This window comes from Podarcis liolepis (genome assembly GCF_965112155.1).
Source record: "Podarcis liolepis genome assembly, chromosome: 15".
NCBI classification, from domain to species: Eukaryota; Metazoa; Chordata; class Lepidosauria; order Squamata; family Lacertidae; genus Podarcis; species Podarcis liolepis.
Genome location: NC_139566.1, coordinates 40280108 through 40303508, shown reverse-complemented (window position 1 = coordinate 40303508; position 23401 = coordinate 40280108). Strand labels below are relative to the sequence as shown.

General features: G+C 46.7%; 1 protein-coding gene across 2 annotated transcripts in view; it reads right to left on the bottom strand.

Moving 5' to 3' along the window:
• Positions 1-23401, bottom strand: part of SLC15A4 (solute carrier family 15 member 4) — a 62208-nt gene that overhangs the window by 10267 nt on the left and 28540 nt on the right. For both annotated transcript variants that reach the window (XM_083476459.1, XM_083476460.1), the window contains exons 5-6: positions 19766-19934; positions 9577-9732 (exon numbers count right to left, since the gene is read on the bottom strand). In XM_083476459.1, the coding sequence (XP_083332585.1) occupies positions 9577-9732; positions 19766-19934 (325 nt within the window). The remainder of the gene's footprint in view (positions 1-9576; positions 9733-19765; positions 19935-23401) is intronic.

Below are 23401 nucleotides of genomic sequence, written 5' to 3'. Positions count from 1 at the left end.
ATTCGACAATCTGCCACTCTCCCAGAATATCTGACTCCCATCTCTGAGGTGCTGAGCTTCTCATTATTTGCCTTTTAGCTCAGATAACCACCAGAAGATTGAAACAAAAGCTTTGTAGAGCAACTGGAAGAGGGGTGGACAAATGTCAAAAAGCAATTAAGAGCGGCAGGGAGTCTCCAGTTCAAACACGAACTCTTGTGTTTTATCCCAACACTCTGGCTGCAGAGGATTCGAAAGCGGAAGCATGTTGCATGCTGGAAGAAAACTTAAAATAACTACGCAGGCTGCCAGACAGTTTTCCAAGCACAATTCAAAAGCACCGGTGCCTACTTTTAAAATCCACCGTGCAAAAAGGTGGGACAAGCTTTCTATTTCTGGGGTCGGCATTAGGGAGACGTTTCTGATTCTAAGAGCTGTTTGACAGTGGGACGGGCTCCCTCGGAAGGTGGACTCTCCTTCATTTGAGGTTTTTATACAGAGGTGGGATGACCATATGCCGGTGATTATTTAGCTGCAATTCCTGCATTTCAGGGAATTGGACGAGATGACCCCAGGGGGGTCATTTCGAGTTTAACAGTTAGTCATACCTCGGGTTACAGCCGCTTCAGGTTGTGTTTTTTCAGGTTACGGACTGCCAAAACCTGGAAGTACCGGAACAGGTTACTTCCGGGTTTCGGGGGGGGGGGGTGTCACGCATGTGCAGATGCGCTAAATCACACTTTGCACATGCGCAGAAGTGCCAAATTGCAACCCACACGTGCGCGACCCCCAAAACCCGGAAGTAACCCGCATGGATCACGTTCACAACCCGAGCGCCCACTGTATTTGATTCTATATGCTTCTTTAACAGAACCTCAAGGTCCACCACCAGCAACATAGGAAACTGCCCTATACAGAGTCAGACTATTGTTTCCATTTGGCTCAGTACGGCCAGGAAATTCCCTGTGTTGCAAAAACAGAAAACTCTAAACAACCACAAGCAACATGCGGCTAATAATGATCTAACAAAACATTATTAACATTATACTGTTTCACAGTTCATAAGCAGAAAATATGTCATCCTTGCATAAAGTCACTAGTAATCAGAGTCAAATAAATGTTCCATGCACAGAATCAGAAAGTGAGATCAGTCAGTATCAAAACATGCTGAGATGAAGGCAAATTGTCAAAATCCTACAGAAGTGCAGTGATGAGCGCTCCAAGTGTAGAACAGTTTTTCCGGATAACGAACTGTTTCAATAATGATTCTTCGTCAGCAAATAAGTTGCCCCTACAGGTACTTCAAATAGCAGTGGATCAGCAATCACTTAACTATGTAGTAAGATGAGGGGATGGTTCAGAGAGGCCGGCTTTAAAAGGGATTTAGACAAAGTCATGGAGCGTAAGGCTATCGGTGGCCACAAGCCTCAATGGCTGTCTTCTGCTTCCGCCGTGGGAGGCAGTATGCCTCTGAATGCCACTTGCATTGGAGAGGAAGTTGTTGCACCCAGATCTAAATAAAGGAAGGCCCTGCAACATCTACATCGTCTCACATATAAAGATGATCCAGCATTGAAGATGGGAAGGTGTACCATGGGAACAGATTGGGCCACATGCTCCCTGTGGACTCTTTGTGCAGCGCCAAAGGCCAGTTTTAGAGCCTTGCGATGACAAGCTTGAGATCTGGTTTCTTCCCATTTATTGTAGCTCATCGGGTGCAGAGGGCAGTCAGGAAATAGCAAGAGATCTGTTGTGAATGGCAAAGTGGCAAACTAGCTGCCTAAGCAACAGCTCCATCTCTATTTGCGATTCTCAGCAACCGGTATCCAGCGGTTGACTGTCTCCAGCCCTGCATCGCCATTGCGATTTGTATTCACCGCCCAGTAATAATAATAATAATAATAATAATTTATTTGTACCCCGCCCATCTGGCTGGGTTTCCTCAGCCACTCTGGGCAGCTTCCAACAAAGATTAAAAATACATTAAAATGTCACACATTAAAAACTTCCCTGAAGAGGGCTGCCTTCAGATGTCTTCTAAATGTCAGGTAGTTGTTTATCTCTTTGACATCTGGTGGGAGGGCGTTCCACAGGGCGGGCGCCGCTACCGAGAAGGCCCTCTGCCTGGTTCCCGGTAACTTGGCTTCTTGCAGCAAAGGAACCACCAGAAAGCCCTCAGCACTGGACCTCAGGCTGAACGATGGGGGTGGAGATGCTCCTTCAGATACACTGGGCCGAGGCCGTTTAGGGCTTTAAAGGTGAACACCAACACTTTGAATTGTGCTCAGAAACGTACTGGGAGCAAATGTAGGTCTTCAAGACCGGTGCTATGTGGTCTCGGCGGCTGCTCCCAGTCACCAGTCTAGCTGCCGCATTCTGGATTAATTGCAGTTTCCGGGTCACCTTCAAAGGTAGCCCCACGCAGAGTGCATTACAGTATTCCAAGCGGGAGATAACCAGAGCATGCACCACTCTGGCCAGACAGTCCACGGGCAGGTAGGGTCTCAGCCTGCGTACCAGATGGAGCTGGTAGACAGCTGCCCTGGACACAGAATTGACCTGCGCATCCATGGACAGCTGTGAGTAAGGGCATTAAGATGAGGAAACAAAACCTGGTTGGTTTTTCTCACAGCCTGATGGTGCTCAGCGTGTGGTAACACGCAGGTGAGCTTTTCCACTGAAGGTTGGCTTTTCCATCCCTGCAGAATGCCTCCAGGCTAAAAGACGATAGGCCCATCAGTATTGGCATTTCGTCAGCTCTTGAAGGCACACCAGTTTAGGCAAGGCTTCCTCTGAACTTGACCTTCCTAATTATTTATTTTATTTATTTATTTTCCGTATAATTTTTATTAGTTTTTCCCTTTATAACACAACAAATCCAACCTTGCAATAACAAAAAAATATACTCTTTGCTCTGCCAAGCTTGTGACTTCCCTCTGTCCCTCTGGTTTTTTTTTATTTTCAGATCTTTGTATCACACTTTAAATTATCAATTTCTGACCTTAATATCCTTGTAGTCAACTCTATCTCTTTGGTCTGAAAAGTTTTAAAGTTTATGGTTGCCGGATTTATTTCAGTCCCGCTAGTGTCCACATTTCTAAAATAATTGTTCATATATCAAATAAATTTATTCCAGTCTCTTTGAAATTTGCGACCAAAGACCCAATTACTTATTTTAATCACACTTTTAACTGTTCAATTGCTAAGCCTTTTAACAAGCTTGTTTTGTTGCAAATTTTAATCACAGATATTTTATATATTTTCTTGGAACTGTACCATTATGTATTTTAATTATTATGGATTTTATAGTGGCTTTTTAAAAAAACAAAAAACAAAAAAACAGGGAGGCATACATTTTCTCTCCCCTCCCTTCATTTCACCCTCACAACAACCCCTTAAGGTAGGCTAGGCTGAGAGACAGTGGCTAGTCCACAGTCAACCTGACCCCTTTGGTATGAATTGTGGGATAACCTGAACGAATCCCAAGGCCCTGGAAGGACAATTCTCGCTTTTTGAACTGGGATACAAAACAGAACCAAATGTTTGTCCAGAAACAACTTTAAAAAGACATGTGGTATAACTCTGCAGCATAATATACTCACCACATTGAACAGGGCCTCTTTGAGTTTTTGTAAGCAGAAATATAAAAATGTATTAAAATATTAAAAAGCAAAGCGACAGGGGCTGAAATTCCTGAGGACAGAACAGTTTTTCCCCACATTTTCTTTCTGTGGCGAAGAGGATCTAAAATCCTGACACCTAGTGGCTTCATTGTAGAACTACTGAGAGAAAAAGTTAACTTTTACAAGTTTCTGCCAGTATTCCCTCATGGAAGCAAATGAAGTGGTTTTTCTTCAGATGAGGCATCCAAGGAATTTTTAGGGAAGCCAAAATGCAATTCCATTGGCCGCATTTGGGGAAATGGGTAGGTGGGGAGAGCCACACATTCCCCTGGCCTTGAAATGTATTATTAATACCGCCATGGTGGTATGTGTTTACAGAAGTTAGCCTAATTCTACATTAATTGCTCCAGCTGCTTTTGCCCCTGGCACTGCCCAATGGCTGCTGTGTGGCCCCCGGAAGGTCGCCCAGTAAGGAAAATGGCCCTCTGACTGAAAAATTGTTTCCATGCCCCGATTTACGCAGCCCAAAGTGGTGTTAAATGCCTAGTGCAGATGGGGCCATCTACATTGCCAGATCTGCAGATCTGTCCCTCCAAAGGCCTGCTCAAAACAACACCCTGAGGTGTTGTCCTAAAAAGTCATCTCCTAAGAAGGTCGTCTCCTAAAAAGGTAGACCATGAAGAGCTTTGGGGCATGCGAGTAACGAGCTTCTGTGGCCACCAAGTTCATATCTGCTTTGATAATAAAGATTGTGCAAGGAGGTAACACGGCGGAGTATAAAAATCAAGATACACGTGGCAGAAAGCCCTGAAAGCGGCCTTCTCCCTGCCCCCCTGGGGTGAAGAAGGGGCACTGATACCAAACTTGGCTCACGTGGGGTGGGGGAGACAATAATCTGACTTGCTGGAGTCCCCAAGACAGTTGGATGGCGCCCTGTACGCCTCCTTCCAGCAACCCCTGCAGCCAAGCTGGTGCCAAACTGCATTTTGCTGCACTTTCCTTTGGTCAACGTCAATGAGGCCAAGGGGTGGGGGGTCTTGTCATCCAGGCAGCCCAGGACCTCCAGATATACCCCCCAGGCTTGTGCCCCTGGGAGGTCACTTCAGTGCTGTGGTTTGACTTCGCCCCCGGTGGCGTACTCCATTGAGATGGATGCCAACCTTTTAATTCTATCAATGTTTAGCTGTTTGTTGTTTTAAGTTTTTAGCAATTCTTGCTTTTACCTGTAAGCTTTCATCTGCTTTTATCCTGTCAGTGGAAAAGGTGGGGTATAAAGGTATCATAATAATAAATTCGTTTTTGTTTTTTTAATGAATATAACGAAGGCAGCCTTGTATCAGGTGTTATCTTGGCTTGGGGCGGAGGGCAGACGGCGCACCGTTGCCCCACGCTCCCTGGGGTTGCTTCCTGGGGCAGAGCCTCCCAAGAGCTGTCAAAAGGAACGGGGAAGGGGGGAATGTTGTTGGCAAAGCGGTGCAGCTCCCCCCCCCCCGGAAGTAGCCCGGGAGCGCGGGGCAACAGCGCGCAGCCCACCCGAGACTACCAAGCTGTCAAAATGAAGGAGGAAGAGGAGAATCCTGTTGGCAAAGGTGAGAATCCTGTTGGAAACTCCCCCCCCCCCCCCCGACAGCTTGGGGAAAGCTTGGGAGTCACGGGTGCGTGGCGCGCCGTTGTCCCACAACCCCAATGGTCCTCCCAGGAAGCTGTTTCAGCAGCACATCATAAGGCCGTGATTATAAGCCACACTGTAACTTTTCCGGATCAGAATTCAGGGAAGAGGTGTGACTTATAATTGGGCCAATATGGTACAGTGGTACCTCGGGATGCGAACGGGATCCGTTCCAGAGCCCCGTTCGCATCCTGAATGGAAAGTAAGATGAGACGGCGCATCTGCACATGCACGGGTCGCACCTTGCCGCTTCCATGCATGTGTGTGACATCATTTTGAGTGTCTGCGCATGCGCGAGTGGTGAAACCCAGAAGTAACGCGCTCCGTTACTTCCGGGTTGCCGTGGAGTGCAACCCGAAAGCGCTCAACCTGAAGCACATTCAACCCGAGGTGTGACCGTACTTATTTTAAAGGTGAAGATGTACTCAATCAAAGGGACATTGTTTTTATTCATCAGCCAAACTAAACCTAAATGTTCAAGATTAACAACTAAACTTTACTTCGGGGGGGGACTTTAAAAACGAGGCACAGAATATCAATTTTGGGGGGCATTCTTTGTTTTTGGCCCATGGTGATTCTGGTGTCGAGGGGGAATAAAAAGGAAGAGAGAGGAGCAGAGAAAAGAGAGCAACAGTTATTAAATTCGACGTCTACGCAAAACAACATGCATGTGAAACGGAGGCACAAAGCTGGAGCTATTTCTTGCTTTGCTTTTGCTAATGAGCCCTGAATGTGTGTGAAACAGACCAGAAAATGAGATTTTACGGCCACGCTCCCTCCTCCCGTTTGTGCATTCCACGAAAAAGAAGGAGAGAGAAAAGAGAATAAAATCAATAGGAGCCTGTACTGCTGGACACTACATGAAACCGGCAGGGGACGGAAATACTCAAGGACACTTGCCTCTTGGGCTAGAGCAGCGAATTTCAAGTTACGCACTGGCAACATCTGCAGCCTTGGAGCCATCTAGCCTTGTGCCATCTGCATTAACTGACAGTGGCTCCCAAAGTCGGAAAAAGTCTTTGCCATCACCTGATCTTTTTTAAAACAAAAACAAACCTGAGGCTGCCAGGGATTGACCCTTAGACCATGGGTAGGCAACCTAAGGCCCGTGGGCTGGATCTGGCCCCATCGCCTTCTCAATCCAGCCTGTGGACGGTCTGGGAATCAGAGTGTTTTTACATGAGTAGAACGCGTGCTTTTATTTAAAATGAATCTCTGGGTTATTTGTGGGGCATAGGAATTTGTCCATTTTTTATTTTTATTTTTCAAAATATAGTATGGCCCTGCACGAGGACTGAGGGACAGTGGACCGCCCCCCTGCTGAAAAAGTTTGCTGACCCCTGCCTTAGACCACTAAACACATGTTCCAGCATTGATCTACGGCCCCTCCTTCTTGCGAGGCTCCCTTATTCCTCCCTTCCTTCCAAAGGAGCCCAGGACGACACACAACAGGACATGAAACCTCTTAAAAGCAGTTCTAATACAGTGGTACCTCGGGTTAAGTACTTAATTCGTTCCGGAGGTCCGTTCTTAACCTGAAACTGTTCTTAACCTGAAGCACCACTTTAGCTAATGGGGGCCTCCCGCTGCGCCACCAGAACATGACTTCTGTTCTCATCCTGAAGCAAAGTTCTTTTTTTTTTAAAGTAATATTTATTACAGTTTCAAAGGATACAAAAAAGCAAAAAGAAAAAAGAAAACACAAAAAAATTCAACCTTTAGAGTCTCATTTTCAATAACTTCTTTCTACAACTTCCCCTGACCTCCCCTTCTTGTATTCCAAATCCAAATATTTGTCCAAAAAGTTCTTATTTCAAATTTCTTAACCTTAATTTGTTGTTTTGTTTATTTATATTAAAATTTTAACCCTTAATTCATTATTATATTTAGTTCAGTTTGTATATCAACTTTTAATTTATATACCTTAATCCTTTATAAAAAACTCTTTCTAAGGTTGACCTTATTTCCCTTCCACGAATTCCCCATTCTTGTAGTAATAACGGCATAAAAATTTAACACAAAATAAAAAAGATCAGGCCCCCTTTGGATTTCCAAATCCCACCCTTCTCTCCCCGGTTTCAATCCCAAACCATAGTCCATTAGTCCATCTGTTTAGCCTGGAGACCTCACGTCCGAGGCTCTTGAATCTCTCTCAGTCCCCTTCTGCCGGCTTCTTTGAGGGTCTCTTATGATTAACATCCGATCTCGGAGGGGTATTCTCTCCCTGAAGCAAAGTTCTTAACCCGAGGTACTATTTCTGGGTTAGCAGAGTCTGTAACCTGAAGCGTATGTAACCCGAGGTACCACTGTACACTGTGCCAATGCAGGAAATCAACTCCTACAACATCCCTGCGAGGTGGTCACCCAATCTCCGCTTAAGCAGCTCTAGAGAAAGAGAGCCCACCAAAGACCATAGTCCCACCATCAAAGCTACTTGTGTCCCATGGGCAATCTTTCTAAGAGATAGGCTAGATCTTTCTCTTCCTCTCCCCCACCCTCTTGTAAATTGAATCCATTGGTTCGGATCCAGCACTGCACTGTCAACTGCCAAGGGGCAGGGGCAGCCCCCCGAGATGTCAGGCTGAGAATCCCCTCTCCTCGTAGGTCCTACAACTTGACTGGGTTTCCAGGGACTGAACCCTGGACCTTGATGACATTGTACAAAACAGGGCTCCAACGTTATCAACATTATTACAGTGGTACCTTGGGTTACAGATGCTTCAGGTTACAGACACTTCAGGTTACAGACTCCGCTAACCCAGAAATGGTACCTCAGGTTAAGAACTTTGCTTCAGGCCTTTATCCTGGGCATGGTTGGCCAATTGGTGTTAAAGAAGGATAGAACTTTCTTTATGTATGCCACAACAGCAGCAAGGATACTTATTGCAAAATATTGGAAGACACAAGATTTACCCACTTTGGAAGAATGGCAGGTGAAGGTGATGGACTACATGGAACTGGCAGAAATGAGTGGCAGAATCTGAGACCAGGGAGAAGAGTCGGTGGAAGAAGATTGGAAGAAATTTAAAGATTATCTACAGAAATACTGCAAAATTAATGAATGTTAGAATGATGTTGGATTGAAGTTAAGTGGTTTTTAGCAGCAATATTATAAAGGAATATGTAAAAATGGATTGTTAACAGGTGATAACCTAAAGTTATAATATATTAAGATAAAAGATTAAGAGAAAATAAAGAGGGAAATGATTTGCTGAATTAACTAATTGAATTGGAATGCAAAAAAGGGAGGTGTGAGGAGGTCAGGGAAACAAGTAAATGAAAGATAAAATATGGAAAGACTGATTTGTTTTTAACTGTTTTTACTTTGTATTTTCATTTTTTTTGTTTTCTTTTACTTTTTTCTCTTATTTTTGTAATATGCTGAAACTTTAATAAATATCTTTTTAAAAAAGAACACCAATTACATAATAAAAAACAAAAACAAAAAAACCCCTCAATAGCCCCCTCTCCCACAAACACATTTAAAATAACTGCCAAGTTGGAAATGCTGCAAATACACAGAATGAGCTTTCTTCCCCCCACCTGCAGATCCCTAAAAGCAGCTTCTTAAAAGTATGAAATGGAAGCAAGAGCCCAGGGCAGGTGAGAGAGCTTTTAAATCAGGCGTGGGGAAGCTTTTCCAGTCCGAGGGCCAGATTACTTTCTAAGCAACATCCCAAGGGCCGCATGCTGGCAGTGGGCGGGGCCACAGGCAAAGCGGGCGGGGCGTGAAATTTGAGCTCTGCATCTCGCACAGCAGGCTAGTTTCTATAACACCATTCTCGATCCCCCCGTCCGGATAAGCAAGAGGCGTTCCCCAGAGCTGAGAGACACGTTTCCGGCCAGAGAAAACACATTAGGTGTGGGAAGCTGGGAGAGAGTAGCCCATGTGGCCTGGGGAGAGTTTATTATTATTTTCTTGTTTTACAGAAGTAAGTGTAATGTCTCTCGTATTTTTTCCATGTAACATTTTTACAAATCCATTTCATTTGTTGAGACATTAGGAAGAAAAGGGGTGGAGGGGGGGGAAATGGGTGGGGGTGGGGTCAGGTAGCGATGTTTCTATTATGCTTAATGTATGTAGGGTTTGGTGTCAGCGTTGCTTGTGCTGTTCACTTGTGTTCCTGCCAATCACAAAAAAACAACCACACCCTAGGCCTGGGGAGAGTTTTGAGGGCCACACAGAGAGGAAGGCAGGGGTAGGGTGGGGTCTCCCCGTGGCCGGAGACTCCTCAGTCAACGGGATGAAATGGCCGTACAGGAAAGAGCCGCAATACCTTTCCACACTCCCCTTCCCAAACTCACCCGAAATGCTTGCAAATATCTCGCTGAACCCAATCAGGAGGTATTGAGGGATCTGCCACCAGACCGACATATCGGCCGCATGATAGACTGCGTTCCCAATTGTCTGATTGATAGTCCTGACCTTCACGATCTTCAGCCTCTTGCTTTCCAATATTCCTGGAAGAGAGGGGGAAATGCAATATGGAGCTTCACATTTATTACATTTTTTTAAAAAATCCCACCCTTCCTCCTAGATCAGGGGTAAAAGGGAAAGGGACCCCTGACCATTAGGTCCAGTCATGGACGACTCTGGGGTTGCAGCGCTCATCTCGCTTTACAGGCCAAGGGAGCCGGTGTTTGTCCGCAGTTTTTCCAGGTCATGTGGCCAGCATGACCAAGCCACTTCTGGCGAACCAGAGCAGCGCATGGAAATGCCGTTTACCTTCCCGCCTGAGTGGTACCTATTTATCTACTTGCACTTTGACGTGCTTTCGAACTGCTAGGTTGGCAGGAGCAGGGACTGAGCAACGGGAGCTCACTCTGTGGCAGGGATTCGAACCGCTAACCTTCTGATCGGTAAGCCCTAGGCTCTGTGGTTTAGACCACCGCGTCCCTCAGAGATTGGGGTGGGGAACCTTATTTTAGCTGGTGGGCTGCATGCACTTCTGCGCAAACCTTCTGGGGCCCCCATCCTGGTAGTGGGCAGTGCAAGAGGGGAAAGGGGGCAGGGCAATTAATGCAAATTTTACCTTTGCCTGGTAAAGGTAAAGGGACCCCTGACCATTAGGTCCAGTCATGACCGGCTCTGGGGATGCGGCGCTCATCTTGCTTTATTGGCCGAGGGAGCCGGCGTACAGCTTCCGGGTCATGTGGCCAGCATGACTAAGCCGCTTCTGGCGAACCAGAGCAGTGCACGGAAACGCCGTTTACCTTCCCGCCGGAGCGGTACCTATTTATCTACTTGCACTTTGACATGCTTTCGAACTGCTAGGTTGGCAGGAGCAGGGATCGAGCAATGGGAGCTCACCCCGTTGCGGGGATTCAAACCGCCAACCTTCTGATCGGCAAGTCCTAGGCTCTGTGGTTTAACCCACAGCACCACCCACGCCCCACCTTTGCCTGGTAGTTTCTACAAATACACACACACACACACACACACCCTTTCGCAGCTGAAGCACACATTCCAGCAAGGCAATAACACTTTAGGGGTGTGTGAAGCAGGGCTGGTGACAGGTGTGGTCTGGGGAGCATCCCAAGGGCCAGAAGAGAGATGTGGAGGTCCCCATTCGGCCCCTGAGCCCGAGGTTCCCCGCCTGTGCTTGGAGTGGTGAATGTCATTTCCCCCACTTCTATATTTTGTCCACCTAACAACCCTGTGAGGTAGGGTCAGAGCTTCATAGCCAAGTGGGGGGTGCAACCCGATTAACCTAACTTGCTTCCGCTGAGTAAATACAATTCAGACACAATGAATAAACGTTTTTAACACGAGAGCTCGCTGGATCAGGCCAATGGCCCATCTAGTCCAGAATCCTGTTCTCACAAGGGTCAACAGGATGCCTGTGAGGAACCTACAAGCTGGATTTGAGCACACGAGGACTCTCCCCCTCCTGCGGTTTACAGCCACCGATAATCAGGTGCGTTGTTGCCTCAGATTGTGGAGGCACAGTGTGATGGCCGGGGAATCTGATTCAGAGGCTGAACCTGAGGAATCCCAGCCTGCACAGGAGTCCCCGCCTCCAGGCCAGGGGCTTGAATCTGAAGGGCCCTCACCTGTGCCAGATCCTCAGTAGCAGACACCAGATGAATCCGCTCTGGCTCCTGAGGGGCTGGAGGACCCATCGCCTGCAGGTGCTCCTCTCCCAGCCCTGTCAGGGGAAGGTGAGGCTGCCTCTGGGTCCAGTAACCCTCCAGCCGCTCCCAAGCTGCAGAGGCTCAGGGCAGAGAGGCGGAGGGAACTAAGTTCTCTCAGGAGGAGTGCTCGCCTCTAGGCCAGGGGAGGCGAGGCACCTGTGGACCGGGGCCGCCCTATGCCTCAGAGGAGATAAAGGCCAGCCCGCCCAGTCCCAGGTTGCGGGAGCAACATCGTTGGTAACCTGTTCCTGCCGGCACCCTGACCTGCTCTCCTAAGTGCTTGACCACGCCTTACTCCTCGTTTTGGACCTTCGCTTCGCCCCTGACGGACAGCCTCCTTACCCTCGACCTAGGACCGGACTTAGACCATGTCACACGGTAACCCCCCCCCCCGGGACCAGCACACACAGCAGAGCCATTGTGCTTAACACTGCCCTCTCCTCCTCCATCAATTTGTCTAATCCTCTTTTAAAGGAGAATTAGACAAATTGATTGTCCAACTTGGTAGTCATCACTTCCTCCTGTGGCAGGGAGTTGCAGAGTTTAACTATGCCCCACGTGAAGAAGTCCTTTCTGTCCTGAATCTCCCAACCTTCAACTTCATTGTTGTCCACGAGTCCCAGCGTTACGAGGGAGAAAAACCTTTTCTCCATGCCATGCACAAGTTTATGAACTTCTACCCGCTCGCCTTTTCCTCACCTTCCCTCTAAACCAGCGGTTCTCAACCTGTGGGTCCCCAGATGTTGTTGGACTACAACTCCCATCATCCCTGACCACTGGTCATGCTGGCTAGGAATGATGGGAGTTGTAGTCCAACAACATCTGGGGACCCACAGGTTGAGAAACACTGCTCTAAACTAAAAAGTCCCAAACTCCGCAGCTTTTCTTCACAGGGGCATCACTTCACCCCCTTGATCATTTCTGAACCTTTGCCAACTCTACAGTATCCTTTCACAGGTGAGGAAACCAGAATTGTACGCCGTATTCCAAATGCAGTCACACCACAGATTTATACACTGGTACCTCAGGTTACATACGCTTCAGGTTACATATGCTTCAGGTTACAGACTCCGCTAACCCAGAAATAGTACCTTGGGTTAAGAACTTTGCTTCAGGATGACAACAGAAATCGTGCTCCGGCAGTGCGGCAGCAGTGGGAGGCCCCATTAGCTAAAGTGGTGCTTCAGGTTAAGTACAGTTTCAGGTTAAGAACGCACCTCCAGAATGTATTAAGTACTTAACCCGAGGTACCACTGTATAACGGCATTATGATACTGGCGGTTTTATTTTCACTTCCTTTCCCCAATGATCCCTAGCATGGAATTTGATTTATTTTTTAAAGTTGCTGCAGACTGCAAAGACTGACTTCTTCATGGATCCATCTATTATGACCCCAAGGTCTCGTTCCTGGTCTACCAGCTCATGAGCGTTTAGGTGAAATTAAGATTTTGTTTGTCCTGACATGCACCGCTTTACACTTGTTTACACTGAATTGCATTTGCCACTCATTCATTCAGTTTGGAAAGGTATTTTTGTTTTATGGACCCTGAGCAATTTAGTGTCGTCAGCAAACTTGGCCCCTTCCTCACTGCTCACTCCAAACTCTATAGAGCGTTTATGAAAACCTTTATGACCTTTTGCCTGCAGAATGTCTCGTGTTGAATCCTTGGGGTCTCCAGAAAGGGCTGGGAAAAACTCCTGGCTGATACCCTGGAGAGCTGCTGCCAGTCAGTGTGGACAATACTGAACTAGATTTATTCATGGTCTGACTCTGTGTTCCTATAAGAAGCTAGGCAAGTGAGCTGGCACCCTGGATCCGCTGCTTCTTCACAGTTTGAAAAGAACGGATCTGCTTGCCTTACAAGAGGATTAGCTGAACTAAGCAACCACAGCTTAAATTATGTTTTCTCACATCCACATGCAGAAAATACTGTAAGCACACCAAAGGAAACAAGAACAAAAACAGCCAGGAAAAGAAGCACATTTTTGGGAAATTCCAGTTTCCTGCACCACAGGATTCTGGAGTCATTGTATTTTCGTTTTATTAACCAGAATTACACAAATCCGTCCCTTGTCCCACATGGATTAGCTTGCAGCTACTGATGCAAACAGACATCATTTGGAATAAAGGCCATCTCATTATGGCTAGCAGAACGCACAAACACACCCGGTACAAAGTCAAAGCGGAGCATCAACAGATGCTGGCGACCTGTATTATTTGGTGGGAGAAAAAACCCGAAATCCAGCGCTTGCTGGTTTTATGCAAATGCTGGACTACAGCGATTTTGCAAAAGCAAGAGATAAATCCCTTTTGATTCCTATGAATACTAAAACCCGCACAAAAATGAGGTTTGCAAGCTGTACAGCATGATTCAGAAGTCACTGGATAAAGTACCGCAACCCTAAACCTGCTTACTGCGAGTAAAGCCCAATTGAATTCAATAGGACATACTTCCGAGGAGACAGCCTCAAAGGAGTGTGTCTGCCCAGCACAGAAGACCATGGGCTGTGGGCCTCGTGGGACCTGCCCCCTGCCTCTTCTACCTGGCTTCAGATGTGGCTCTACAGATTCATTGATTTACTGCAGCCTTGGAAGCTGAGGCGGCCAGAAGATCTTTGGGTTAGGGTATGCTGCTTTGGGTTGCTGTTATGGCCCCAGCTATTTGGAATGCTTTAAAATGCTTCTAATGCGCCAGAGTGGTGCATGCTCTAGTTATCTCCCACTTGAACTACTGAAGGTGACCCGGAAACTGCAATTAATCCAGAATGCGGCAGCTAGACTGGTGACTGGGAGTGGCCACCGGGACCATATAACACCGACCCTGAGAGATCTGCATTGGCTCCCAGTATGTTTCCGAGCACAATTCAAAGTGTTGGTGCTGACCTTTAAAGCCCTAAACGGCCTTGGTCCTGTATACCTGAAGGAGCGTCTCCACCCCAATCGTTCAGCCCGGACACGGAGATCCAGCGCCGAGGGCCTTCCGGCGATTCCCTCATTGTGAGAAGTGTGGTTACAAGGAACCAGACAGAGGGCCTTCTTGGTAGTGGCACCCACCCTGTGGAACTTCCTCCCATCAGATGTCAAGGAAATAAGCAGCTATCCTATTTTTAAAGGACATCTGAAGGCAGCCCTGTTTAGGGAAGTTTTTAATATTTAATGCTGTATTGTTTTTAACACTCGATTGGGAGCCGCCCAGAGTGGCTGGGGAAACTCAGCCAGATGGGCAGGGTATAAATAAACTGTTGTTGTTGTTGTTGTTGTTGTTGTTGTTGTTGTTGTTGTTGTTGTTATTTCTTGCTTGTGTTCAAATAAGGGCTCTTGGTGGGATGTTCCTGGGAGAAGAAGAGAGCAGGGGGTCCCCCAATCTCAGTGGTTTGGGGTGGAGGGAGGTATGGCGTGTGAGATGGGGCAGACTGGAAGAGGGGCACGGGGCACAGGCAGTTAGTGACTATGCCGTGTGCCAGCTCCTCCTCCAAGCTGGGAAATTGCAGTTGTCCTGTCAGCCAGCCCTCAGGTCTGTGACTGCTGTTGTTGTTGAATGTCAGGTCGGCCTCAGAATAAGATCTCCCTCACCCATTATGGATGAGGAAGCTGATCTGGGCAGGAAGAGAGTGATCTGTCAGTGGGCAACATTGACATCAGTCCCTTGTCATGGTCACATCATGAGAACGGGCCTTTTCTTAAATTGCTTCCCTGTTTGGGGGCTGTTCTCCCCAGAAAAGTTCAGCTGGCGTCTTCATGATACAACTTTAGGCACCAGGAGAAACTGTTCCTCTTTAGCCAGGCTGATTGACATCTGATGATCTTTTAAAATGTGTTGTGGAAGCGGGGATTGCTGGGCTGTTTTGGTTTTTATTGTGCATTTTCTGGTTTTTTTAATTGTAATTTTATGTTGCAAACTGCCCTGAGATCTACAGGTATAGTGCAGTATACAAATCTAATTAACTAACTACCTAATTAATTAAGTAATTAATTAATAACAGACATTGCACTGCTAATCACTTTTTGTTTTGTTTCCAGTGGTGAGTTGCCTTATCACGAACCGGAAGACCTGGTTACAGTATCCTGGCGCGTATATATTTGCAGTGTAAGGCAGGAGTGGTGAACCTCTGTCCCTCTAGGTCAGGGGTCTGCAACCTTTAAGACAAAAAGAGCCACTTGGACCCGTTTCCGAAGAAAAACAACTGGGAGCCGCAAAACTCGTCATTATAAAAATAACTTTTTTGTCACTTTTTTATTATTTCTTTGTTTGACCCCTTAGAATTACTCCTCCTCATAGAAATAAATGTTAAATTAACAAGTTACCTTTTTTGGTGTGTGTGTTCTTCACTCCCCTTCAAAACAGTGACCAGCGTACATGCCCCTTTCAATGCAGTGACCAGCGTACATGCCCCTTACAATGTAGCGGGCGGGAAAGTGATGTCGGGACGGTGTGTGACTAACGCACGCACCACCCCCATGCGACGTCACAGCCAGTACAGCGCCCGCCACAGTGGGGAGTGTCGGGGCGCACAATGTGCCTCCTCCCCTCACTAGTATCCGCCCCAGAGCCGCAGCAAAGGTGTAAAAGAGCCACATGCGGCTCCGGAGCCGCGGGTTGCAGACCCCTGCTCTAGGTGGTCTACAATTCCCATCATCCCAACCAACGGTCAGAGATGATGGAGACTGGAGTCCAACAACATCTGGGGGGTGGGCGCAGGTTCCCGATTCCTGACGTAAAGAGTGTCTCCACTTTCATCCTTTTAAAAAAAATTAAAATAAAGCCAAAACCAAATTGACATGCTGCAGATATCAACTACAGGAGGAAAAACAGCCTCCTTCAACATTGGTGCTGTGCTTCAAGAATAAAGAGGAAGCGGAGGCGAATTGCGTTTCACATTTCTATGCAGCTGGGGCAATGTCTGAAAAAGGCAGTTCCCTTTCCCCCTCTTCAAATTTCATGCCAGTCATGTGAAGCAGGAAACACTGCTTGCTCACTGGTAACATGTGCCGATCTGTGGCCACCACCTGGCAGCAGCAGGGGCAAATGGAGGCGGAGGAAGAGGAAGTGGAAAACCAGTAGCCCCGAACTGGAGAACAAGCAGGCAGCCTCCTCTGGCTTCTGAGATCGGCCAAGGGACTCCTAGGAGGCTGTCGCTGCTGCCTCAAGGCAATGGGGGAACCAACCTGAGCCTATCCATCAGCTAGAGCAGGCTTCCTCAACCTTGGCCCTCCAGATGTTTTGAGACTACAGTTCCCATCATCCCTGACCACTGGTCCTGCTAGCTAAGGATCATGGGAGTTGTAGGCCAAAAAACATCTGGAGGGACGAGGTTGAAGAAGGCTGAGCTAGAGGAGATCTAGGGAGCCTTGATACCACCCGATCCTTTCCTGAATCTCTGGCTCCAACATCCAGTTGTCCTGGAACTGCAGGAACAAAGCGTCACTCTGCCCCCTCCATCAGCCGAAGGAGCGAGAGGGACCCAGTGCTGCACAGACAAGAGAGAAATGACACTAGTCATGCAATAGCTATGTTCTACCTCCATGGTTGGAGGTATTATGCCTCTGAACACCAGTTGCTGAAAACCACAGGTAGGCAGAGTGCTGTTGCATGGGGACATCTGGTTGCTGGTCAAGCTGGGCCACATGGCTCCTGCTTTCATTATTATCTATTAAATCTGTTGGGTCACTTCATCTTGGCCAGGGCAACCCACAGGAACTTTATTGTTGTTTAGTTGTTTAGTCATGTCCGACTCTTCTTGACTCCATGGACCAGAGCACACCAGGTACGCCTGTCTTCCACTGCCTCCCGCAGTTTGGTCAGACTCATGCTACTGGCTTCGAGAACACTGTCCAACCACCTCGTCCTCTGTCGTCCCCTTCTCCTTGTGCCCTCCATCTTTCCCAACATCAGGGTCTTTTCCAGGGAATCTTCTCTTCTCATGAGGTGGCCAAAGTATTGGAGCCTCAGCTTCAGGATCTGTCCTTCTAGTGAGCACTCAGGGCTGATTTCCTTAAGAATAGATAGGTTTGATCTTTTTGCAGTCCATGGGACTCTCAAGAGTCTCCTCCAGCACCATAATTCAAAAGCATCAATTCTTCGGCGATCAGCCTTCTTTATGGTCCAGCTCTCACTTCCATACATCACTACTGGGAAAACCATAGCTTACAGCCCATCATACAGGCAACAAACCCCACGTAGATACATTAAAACCAAGAGGAAAGAGAAATATTTTAAAAACATCACACCCACTTCTAGAAGGCCATAGAGCAGGCTTCCTCAACCTTGGCCCTCCAGATGTTTTTGGCCTACAACTCCCATGATCCCTAGCTAGCAGGGCCAGTGATCAGGGATGCTGGGAATTGTAGTCTCAAAACGTCTGGGGGGCCAAGGATTTAGATTTTTCTGTTTTCTCTTTTATGCTGGTTTTAACATATGCATTTGTTTGCTTGTATACTGTAAGTCACTTTGCATTATCTTGTTGTTGTTTAAAAACGCCCAGATAATAATAATAAATGTTTCTGCCATTTGTTGAAAGTTTTTCTTTTCTCTCCATGCCTTCCTGAATTCAGCTGCAATCCTAACTATGTCTACTCAGCAGTAAGCCCTACTGAATTCAATGGGACGTGCTCCCAGGTAAATGGGGTTAGGATTGCAGCCTTAATCTATTTTCTTTCTGCAGTTCTTAATTCCTGCTGGATTTTACTTTTTAATGTTGTTTTATGATTTGGTATCATGCTTTACATTCTATTTCTGGGCTCTGCTTGGGTATTCAGCAAATGTAGAGCCACTGAGAAATTCTGAAATGAAATGAACAAATTAATACTCTTTCCCTAGAAGTGAAGCAAACCCCAACAATGTCTTCTTTGTTGAATACTATACTTTCCTCACAAAGCTTTCAAAATTAGTTAATTTTGTTTCTGTAGGGTTGTGATTCTGTAGGCTTCTGATGAGTGGTGTAGTCAATGGAAAGTTGGACTTCAGCTTGCAGAAGCCCGAATTCGAATCCTTGTCCAGGCACTAAGTTCCCTGCACATGCACACCCACCCAGTATTTACTGCCCTGCCTCCTACGGAGGGATAAAAAAATATGTCCATGATAATAATTTCACCTGACACGCTACATCCTCTTTCCTCTTTCTTTTTTGGTTGTTCGAAGTAGCAATGCGCTAAGTTTCAAGATACGATCGAAGACGCTTCTTTACCATTTAAAGTTTGGGATTAAATTTTTGCCGTAATTGTTTTAAAAGGCTGCAAACGGAGTTGATTTTCCAGCTGAGTAGTCTTAAATACCGCTGCTAAGAATTTACAATGTAAGCCACGAAAGTAAGCACCGCCAACGTTCATTAAATCTAATCAGTCGCGTTCTCGCACAATTTATAAGATATTCTGAAATAATCGAAAGCCTCTAATAGGCGTTGCAAATTGCATCGGGGAGGGTAGGCGTTCAGGGGACGTGGCGGCTGGGTGGGGTGGGTGGGGAAGGCAAAGGTGGCGCCGCTGGATTTCGCCTGAATAGAAGAACCCAAAAGAAGTTGCTGCCCCGCGAGAAAACGTGTGCTACCGGATCGTTTGCCCAATCCATAAGCAGCCAAACTGATGTCGTGCTGGATTAGCACCCGGGGAAAAATGAGGCGGGATAAAATAATTTTGTTTGCTGAAGTTATACGGACCTCAGAAAGTTGTGTTGCCTAGGTACAGGGAATTGACTAAAATTAAAAGCACAAATTTATTGTAGCAGAGGGATAAAAGAAATAAAAGAAACCCCCAAAAGATAAAAGTTCAAACGACTTTGCAGCAGGAACTTGGCTTGCCCACATATCAAAACGACCTTGTCCCTAATAAGGTAACTACCTCTTCTCATCGAGAGAGAAGCCTTAATGGCCCTATAAAGTGTCCCTCGCTCTGATATACTGGGAGGATTACAAACCCTCAAGATTAATTTATTTAACACTATAACGCTTTATCAATACATTCCTTGTGGTGGGTACCAGGTGAAGGCATGAGCAGTCTATGAAGCACTGCGGAAAGGTGCTGAGCATGTGGAAATTATTCTCAGTAAGTAGATCATTTACACATCCTACAAAGGCATCATTGTTTTCTTCTTGACTAAATTGCAGAATTAGAGAAGATTAAGGCACAGGATTGGTGAAACAAATACAGTGACACAGGTGTTGCTAGGGGTCTATTTATGGGCCCAAAATATTCCCAGAGGCTTCTGGTCAGAAACCAAGACACAAAGTGATGAACTTGATAGGCTTTTGGTCTGATGCTGGTGTAACGTATCACATCTTTTAATCCCATTTTCTAGATGTTCCAGGCAGCCGCCAAATGACCGTTCAACCAGCGGCACTCTCAGCCGTCCCTCCCCTCTCTCACCTGCAGCAAACGCAGAGCACATCACAAAGAACATGCCGACCGCAATCCTCTTCAGCGACGACGGGAGCAGGCCGTGCCTCTTCAAGATGGGGTCGACCACTTTGTCCTTCAAAGGTATTAATATGAGGATAAGCACCGCGTCAAACATGGTCAGCCAAGCTGCAGGGAACTGGGGGAGAAAGGGGAGGAGAGAGATGGAACAAAGTTGTAAGAGCATGAGGAGAGCCCGGACCGCTGGATCAGGCCGGAAGGCCCATCTAAACAACTACTTGACATTTAGAAGACATCTGAAGGCAGCCCTGTTTAGGGAAGTTTTTAATGTGTAATATTTTAATGTATTTTTAATCTTTGTTGGAAGCCACCAGAGTGGCTGGGGAAACCTAGCCAGATGGGCAGGGTACAAATAATAAATTGTTGTTGTTGTTGTTCTGGTTATCTCTCGCTTGGACTACTGCAATGCGCTCTACGTGGGGCTACCTTTGAAGGTGACCCGGAAACTACAACTAATCCAGAACGCAGCAGCCAGACTGGTGACTGGGAGCGGCCGCCGAGACCATATAACACCGGGTCTTGAAAGACCTACATTGGCTCCCAGTACGTTTCCAAGCACAATTCAAAGTGTTGCTGCTGACCTTTAAAGCCCTAAACGGCCTCGGTCCAGTATACCTGAAGGAGCGTCTCCACCTCCATTGTTCTGCCCGGACACTGAGGTCCAGCGCCGAGGGCCTTCTGGTGGCTCCCTCGCTGCAAGAAGCCAAGTTACAGGGAACCAGGCAGAGGGCCTTCTCGGTAGTGGCACCCACCCTGTGGAACGCCCTTCCACCAGATGTCAAAGAGAAAAATAACTACCAAACTTTTAGAAGACATCTGAAGGCAGCCCTGTTTATCGAAGCTTTTAATGTTTAATAGGTTATTGTATTTTAGTGTTTTGTTGGAAGCTGCCCAGAGTGGCTGGGGAAACCCAGCCAGATGGGCGGGGTATAAATAATAAATTATTATTATATTGTTGTTGTTGTTGTTGTTATTGCTATTACTATTATTATCATCTAGTCCTGCATCCTGATCTCACAGTGGCCAATCAGATGCCCAAAATGAGAAGTCCACGAGCAGGGTCTGAGCACAAGAGTATCTCTCCCCAATTTTGCTCCACATTCCACAGTAGAATGGAACCCAGGGAGGTTCTCCTGGCTCCGTCATTATATATCATTAAGTGCAAGGCAAGGCAAGCCCCACCCCCTTTTACCAGGTCTTTGGCTTTTAATTACCATATTTTCGCCCTATAGGACGCACATTTTCCCCTCCAAAAATGAAGGGGAAATGTGTGTGCGTCCTATGGGGCGAATGCAGGCTTTCACTGAAGCCTGGAGAGCGAGAGGGGTCGGTGCGCACCAACCCCTCTCGCTCTCCAGGCTTCGCGGACCTCTCCGCAAGCAGCGGGAGCCAGCGCTGGGCTCCCACGGCTTGCAGAGAGCTGCCTGTTTGGGAGCTGGGGTCGGGGGAAGCTCGGGCTTCCCCCACCCCAGCCCCGCGCCTGGGGGGGGGGGGAAATAAGTTGTTCCCCTTTATTTCCCCCCCAAAAAACTAGGTGCGCCTTATGGGACGGTGCGTCCTATAGGGCGAAAAATACGGTATCTATGTTCTTCTGTTTACGAGAGGGTGGGGTGTTTTAACCAGCTTTTAAAAAAATGAATTGCCTTCTCGATTTTGCTCTGCTGTGCTTTCTTAATGGTTTTAATGCATCTATCTGTAAGGTTCTTTGAGTTACTTTGCTAAAAAAAGGAGAAAGGGTGAATTTAATGAAATAATAATAATAATAGCACTAATATCTCTGCCCACTTTCAATGGTTCTCCAAAGGGAAAAGGAGGATGGACACTGTTCCTGTGTGTGTGTGTGTGTGTGTGTGTGTGAGATTGTTTTTAACAGTCCCGGAGGGGATCATAATTTTAATGGTTCCAGGACCAGAAGTGATTCAGAATCAGTTTCTGGACAGCGATAGATCATAAGGAACATTATACATTATCGCTACCAATTTAAGGGGAGGGAGGACACACCCCTCTGTACAGTGGAACGAGGAGCATTAATTTTCATCGTTAAGATTTCACCGCTTGACTCAGCCTGGAATCTCGTTAATGGAACAGGACTGTCACGCAAGGGGCTGAGATTCCATTAAGCCCTATTAATCACCAGAACACCTGTCTGCAGAATTATGGATTACGCCACTCACATCTGATAAACAAAGCCCTGTAAATTATTGAAATAAACACACACAAAGATGGCTTTTAAACAGCCATCAGAGCTCATATTAATGGCGGGTGGGACAGGAAGCAGTCACTTACGCATTCCCTGCTGATCCCCCCCCCCCCTTGGCTTCAGAAACCACACGTTCCCCTACATGGTTTTGCTTAACCGTTTTCTCATTGCTAGAAAGTCTCCCCCCCCCCCCCAAAAAAAAGTGTCTAAGGGTTTTGGATCTTGCACTGCTGTTATCACCATCATTTATCCCAAGCATAGGAACCTGTGTCCTTCCCAGATGTTGATGGACTCCAGCTCCCATCGTCCAAGCTGGCTGGAGATGATGGGAGTTGGGAATCCAACAATCTCCAGAGGGCTGCAGGTTCTCCGCCTCTGAGTTAAAGGAGCATCTTGCTTGACAGAGCCTGCTGCTGGAAATCTACCGTAATTTTTGCTCTATAAGACTCACTTTTTCCCTCCTGAAAAGTAAAGGGAACTGTGTGAGTGTCTTATGGAGCGAATGCAGGCTGCGCAACTATCCCAGAAGCCAGAACAGCAAGAGGGATTGCTGCTTTCACCGCGTAGCGATCCCTCTTGCTGTTCTGGCTTCTGAGATTCAGAATATTTTTGTTCTTGTTTTCCTCCTCCAAAAACTAGGTGCGTCTTGTGGTCTGGTGCCTCTTATAGAGCGAAAAATACGGTGCTTTAATACAGAACAACAAACCCCTGTGTTGCAAACTTAACACAACAAACAACACAAGCAAAACTAAGACCAGTATACTAGATAGCACTGTAGTTCTTATTGCATAATATACATGATTTAGTACAACAAAAACAAAATGTGTACACTTGTAAATTCTCTAATATATTTGAAAACAAATGAACACATGTCTGTCAATCTTTGAAAGTCTGTAAAAGTATAATAAGTCTATGGCTGAAACAAAGTGATAGATGCCATCCTGTGGGCTGAGCGGCAAAACTTTTTTTAGGCGTTCATGGTGCCAAAGTAGTAAGTGAATAACAACGTAGGACAGTGATCCCGGATAATCTGACTGTTTCGTTGGAATCTTCTTCAGCACAACACATAGATTAGAAAAATGCACAAGGAGCAGTGGTCATGAGGATACAGTCAGATTATCCACAGACGTGTGTTCATTTGTTTTCAAATATATTAGGAAATCTACTTTAAAACACAAGAGCAAATGCACATTTGCAACAGCTCTTTGCACCATGAGAAACTCTGGGAACTGTCAGGGAACTGCCATCGGAAGGACAGGTGGTGGAAGGGTTCACGGAGGTTGGGAGAGACTCAGCAGCTGAAGAGGGAACCAGCAGGGGGAGAGGTGGGTCTCTGAGGGAAAGCGAGCAAGAGGGAGGGCTCAGGGACACTTCCAGTGAGAACA